At 38.3% G+C, this 6,000-nt stretch overlaps 1 protein-coding gene across 1 annotated transcript in view; it reads right to left on the reverse strand.

Annotated features, from left to right (window-relative positions):
• Nucleotides 1–2,567, reverse strand: part of shank1 (SH3 and multiple ankyrin repeat domains 1) — a 118,388-nt gene extending 115,821 nt beyond the window's left edge. Inside the window, 1 exon segment of the mRNA XM_056453602.1 lies at nt 2,025–2,567. Coding sequence (XP_056309577.1) covers nt 2,025–2,522 — 498 coding nt within the window. The 5' untranslated portion in view covers nt 2,523–2,567.
• Between the last annotated feature and the right edge of the window lie 3,433 nt (nt 2,568–6,000).

A 6,000-nucleotide genomic window follows, 5' to 3' on the forward strand; every position in this document is an offset into this window, starting at 1 on the left:
AACTATAAGCCCAACTTAACATTGCATATCCTGCGATGTGATTATTGTGGACACACACATTGCGATATCACGAGTGAAATTTGCCAACAGGTGATTTATTCTTTGCAGTCATGCAGTAAAAATCACTTATTATGGAAAAATCTACTTAAATATCTCTCTGAGGTGTATACAATTTATCTGGAATCTGATACTTGTGTTGGACTTTTAGGAGCAGAAGGTGCTTGTTGTAGTAAAAACTAAATTCAAATCATTTTATTTAGTATGAGTACTGCCAAAAAAAAAAAAAACATTCTACAGATGAGGAAAGCTTGTGCTTGAAATGTGGGCTAGAGAACTGTGTAATTTGCTGCACATGGAAGAGCTGAGATTTATATTAAGTGACAATCTGTCCATGTTTAACAAGATTTGGAAACCAATCACACTATTTCTTGCAGGTAGACTGAAATGTTTTTCATGTAAGATTTTCACAAGTGTACTGTATATCTTTTGTTTATTTATATTTTTGTTTGCTTATTTTATAATTATTTTGTTTCCTTTGGTTTCATTGTCTGATTTTATCCCATTTTAGTTTTTGTCCCAACCAACTTCAGAATGTAGAATAGTTGCAAGTAACAAGTCAGTTTTATTCATTTATTACGTGTCTTTTCTTTTTTGTTTTTATAAACCTTCTACAAACATTAAAATGTGTGCTAAATGGGTGGGGTGGGAGGTACAGAAGGGCTTTGAGGGTGCTTTCACACTTGATTCAATTGCTTGGTCCGAACCCTAGTTCAATTGTCCCCCAAAAATATTCAAAAACGTTCAGAACATAACCCAATGTTTGCAGATGTAATTTTTGGAGGAGACAAGCAGACATTATCACTGTGTTTGCATTGGGTCAGTCCAACTTGACACCAAGGTAATGTTAGGTGATACGCAGACAGATACACACGAATAAACGTTATGAAAACTAAAGTTTGTTGTACAGTTGGTGGTTTACTTCCGTTGTTTGTAATGTGTATGTAATGTGTGTTTTTATATAGCACATTTATTGTGTATGACTATACACTCAAAGCACTTCACAATCATGAGGGGGGTCTCTTCACACCGCCACCAGTGTGCAGCATCCACTTGGATAATGCGACGGCAGACACAGGACAACGGCGCCAGTGCGCTCACCACACACCAGTTACTGGGGCAGTGGGGAGACAGTTGTAGAGCCAATTTGATGGATGGGTATGATTGGAAGGCCATGATAGATAAGGGCCAATAGAGGGAATTTGACCAGGACACTGGAGAGAAGTGCCATGGGATTTTTAATGATCACATAGAGTCAGGGCCTCGATTTAACGTCTCATCAAGACGACACTCACTGACAGTATAGTGTCCCCTTTACTTTACTGGGGCATTAGGGCTCACACAGACCGCAGGTTAAATGCCCCCTGCTGGCCTCACTAACACCACTTCCAACAGCAACCTAGTTTTCCCGTGTGGTCTCCCATCCAGGTACTGACCAGGCTCAGACCTGCTTAGCCTCAGTGAGTAACCAGTCTTGAGCTGCAGGATGATATGGTTGCATTTATTTCAGAAGTGAACCGGACCAGAGTTTTTTGGTGGACTTGGGTACAGTTCGTGGGTGTGCACCTGAGTTCAGAAGACATCATTCACACTGGCTAAACGTACCATACTTTGACGGTAAACAAATCCGGGTGTGGACCAAAAGTGCTAGTGTGAAAGCACCCTGAGTCTTTTTTTGTAAGTACAGTCTACTGTAGTATAACAACAGTACTTGCTAGAGCCTCGATATATGGTCCCTCATTGTATAGTAGGCACATAGGTGGAACTTTATGTACTTGTTCTTCAAAGAAAATATTTAGATGTTTTTAAGAAACTCAAAGGTTTAAAACCACTTGAGGGTGAGTAAATTGAAATTTCAGGGCAAACTATCCCTTTAGCCAGGCATGGTTTGCAAAAGATGAGTGTTGCATTGTGTATGAGCAGGTAATTGGGGAACAGGTGTGGGGTTGTGTGTGTTTTTGACTAACCGTCTGTTTAATATCAGGAATGCCAATCCGAAAGACCATCAGAGCTACGTGTGTGTCGTCAGGTGCGTTGCTGGAGCTCCGCTCTCGTAGCTTCCTCTGCGGTTGCTGCTGCTGCTGCTGCTGATTGGTTGACGTTTGGTGGGTTGGTCCAGGATTGGACGAATAAGGGTTGGCCGCATGGCCCGGGTTGCCGGGTCGAATGGGTCTGTCTCCTGGGAGTCGTCCAGCCATTGTGCCTTTTTGCCTGTGCCCCTCTTCCCTGCCTCCTCTCAAACGCCCTGGTCCTCGCCTGATGTCATCTTCATCATCCACTTCCTCTTCATCGTCCATCTCCAGCTCTCCGTTCTCCTCCTCGCCTTCCTCGTCCATGCCATCATCGTCCATTTCCTCTTCCTCCTCCTCCTCTTCCTCTTCCGCCCCTGGATAAAGGTGTTGACTGTTTCCCAGCATCCTTTGCTGCTCCTCGTCGCTGGAGAGGGGGCTGAGCGGCATCGTCATGGCGACAGGGAGAGTGGCACCAGCGGCAACGGCATCATCCCCAGAGACACACTGTGAAAAGAGAGGAGGAGTGCAGGCATGAGAAACAGCGAGAGGTGGATGATGAGAGGAGGAGAGAGCAGACCGAGAGAACACAAGTAGGAGTTGGACAGAATCTAAGAGAACAAATAATCCCACATCACTCCATCACTCAGAGCCTCCCAATAAGCCACAACAGGCTGTTCATGCAGGACGTGTTCTCGCATGCATTGTTAGACATGCACCACAGAGACTTTTCTGACTGCTGCAATGTGTCTCGCTTGTTTTAAAGCATCACGTGCCATGAAAATCTGAAAATCTGAAGCGGAATGTAAACTTCATTTAACTTCAAATGATGTCAAGGTCACATTTTATTTTGATGGTACATTTGTTGAATTTAAGTTATATTACATCTACATGCCACCTAATTCTCTTTGGATTATAAGTAGACTAGGATCCCTAGGGTTAGGGTTAGTTGACATGTACTTGTAAAGTTTCTTAAAGTCAGTTAAATGACTGTTGAAGGAGCAATATTAACAGATATTAAGCAGACAGTATACTAATATTCAAATGGAGCATCAAAATAAAGTGTTTCCGATGGCTAAAATTTAGAGAGACGGGGCACAGTGGTTAAAGATGTCCATCTAGGGAATATTTACAAACTATAACAATATAGAACTGCATACACAAAAAGATTCTAAATTTTGTTAATATCACCCTGAGCGCCAAGTTGTGTATTAGGAATAAAATCTGACCTGAATGGTAAATGTAAATTTGTGTGTGTGCTCAAACAATGCTAGTTGACGGCAAACTTTAGACATTTTACATTTAGACATTGACATTTTAGAACTCAAGTTCAGAGGCCAAGGGGCAACATTTAAACTTCATTTAATATAATTTCAGCAGTTTTACTGACTTTAAAATCCTCTTTGTAAACTGAAAAAAGTGTTGCAAGCAAAACTGTTGCAAACTATTTATTTGTGTTGAATTTAAACAAACAAATTAAATTGAGCAATGTTCAGCTTAATTCGTTTGTTTAAATTCAGCCCAAATAAATTGTTTACAACCACTTAACGTAAAAAAATTGAGTAAATCCAAGGAATCATCTTTGAATATTTTTTTTTCAGTGTAGCTGTCTGGTGTGTCACGGTTTTATGTAAAAAAATAAATAAAATCATTTTTTTTAAAAGACATTTTAAGGTCAAAATTATTAGCCCCTTTAAGCTATATTTTTTCAATAGTCTACAGAACAAACTACTACTACGATGAGTATGAGTAACATTATAGTAGTACATTAACTTTTAGTCTAAGCTATGCCAGAAACACACTTTCCATCTAAGTGCGACAGGCTTTGGAAGCATCAACTGCATTTAAACTATGCAAACATAAAGCTTAATATTTGCGCTTCTTTTGAGCACAAATTATAATAATAAAACACCTTAATCATAAGCCTGACACAAGCCACTATTTGTTTACCCCTTTCTTCTTTACCTCATGATAAAAAATTATTAGAGTCAGGTACCATTCTTATATATTAGTCTAAAATTAAAGCTATATTAGATGTTTATTGTTCTTTACCCACATTTCAGATATACCTTTAAAAAACAAAAAAAAAAAGCATAAGCATAGTTTAAACCAGAGATGCCCAAAGTAGGGCCCGCGGGCCAAAGTTGGCCTTTGTAACTTTTGATGTGGCCCACCATCCCATCTGAGATGACAGTGAGAATGATGGAGAGGGTTGGGGCGAATGCCTTTAAGAGGAATCGGCATTTATAATTTACGTGACCTTTTTTTGTTTGTTTCATTGCTGAGCTAAAAAAAACTAAATGAAATGAAATGAAATGTTCCAATTAAAAGTTAAAATGAATCTGATTTTTATTAAAATGTAAACAATGTCACTCGACAGATAGAGGACTACGCTCAAGACATCGGTGAGCAAATCAAGGCAAACACTAGTGTAACTCCATTCTGTTATAAATGAGATTGTTTTTGTATTTACTGTAATAAGTCCATCATTAAATGTTAAAAATTATGCTGTATTAGTTCATATAAAGCAACGTTTTTATAGTTATTTTTAAATATTACTAAATAAATTAGGATATTTCCCATGGCAACTATATTTACCTTTGACCCACTAGCCTCAATCAAGTTTGGTTTTTGGCCCTTCATAAGAAAAAGTTTGAGTAGCCCTGGTTTAAACATTAGGCTAGGGTTGCAGGATCTTGGAAAAATCTGATATTGTGATATTTTGTTTTTATGCAATATATGTTGCGATATACTGTATCTATACAATTTCCCCAAATGATTGAATTTTATTTTAAGGTTTAATTCTAGATATAAGCAAACAAGTAACTATGAGTTTTAATTCAATAAACTCCCAATTAGCTCATTTTTAATAGTTATTAGGGTGTTTTAAGTATTGGGTAGGATTAGGGATATCTAATAAGATCATGCACAATATGTAGCTTATAAGTACTAATAAGCACATATCTTAATAACATGCATGCGGCTAATAAACCAGTTATTAGTGAGAATTGGTCTCTAAAGTGTTACCAAATGTATTAATTCTGATTAAGATGATTCTGTAGGGATGTGAATCATGCATAAAATGCAATAAACAAATTACAAGCATAGGATAAACGCAATAAAGCATAGATAAAAGTTAAATAAACAGTAGCTGCCTTATGGTTTTGTATAAATAAATGTATAAACTACACTGCTAAGTCTTTATTTTATAAATAATTCAATACAATTATTCATTATTAAGCTTCCAGTTGGTAACAATTCTTGTGCCTAAATACTTTCATCTCTCTCAAGCCTTAAAACATGCTAATTGTAAAATGTAACTCCATTGTGGTTAAAATCTGTATCAACATTAAAGCAACATCCCAACTCAACATTGCATATATGTGATGTGACTTTTGCAGATGCACATATTGCGATATCGATGCTGAAACCATATATTGTGCAGCCCTACATTAGGCTGTTTGTAACCGAAACAAAAAGCAACATCAAAACATCTGTACGTTTCGAATGCAAATGCTCCTGTATTCATTTTTAAGCATTGTATTAACTTTTTGTTTTAGGTCCCTTTAAGAACAACTCAAATTTTCAGGACGCCTACATTCCGTTCCATTGCACACTGTCTATCTGCTTATGAATGCAACATCGGTCTCTTTGGGGACGGCCGATTCTCATTCACAGACTACCACCGCCTACCCCTAGTGTCCCACTCACCCTTATGCAAAACAAACCCACGGCTTACAGTGACAAGGATGAACTCATCACGTATAGACACTCATGCGCTGCTTGTATTACAGCAGAGAGATGATGTTTGGCTCCCCCAAAACACACACACTCATTCACCTCTTGTTTTACAGCACAGACGGGGCTCTTGCCTTCATCCCTGTACACACACAGACAAAAACAGCACTCAGAACAGTGCTGCAACTATGTGATG

This window comes from Danio aesculapii, chromosome 3, assembly GCF_903798145.1.
Source record: "Danio aesculapii chromosome 3, fDanAes4.1, whole genome shotgun sequence".
NCBI classification, from domain to species: Eukaryota; Metazoa; Chordata; class Actinopteri; order Cypriniformes; family Danionidae; genus Danio; species Danio aesculapii.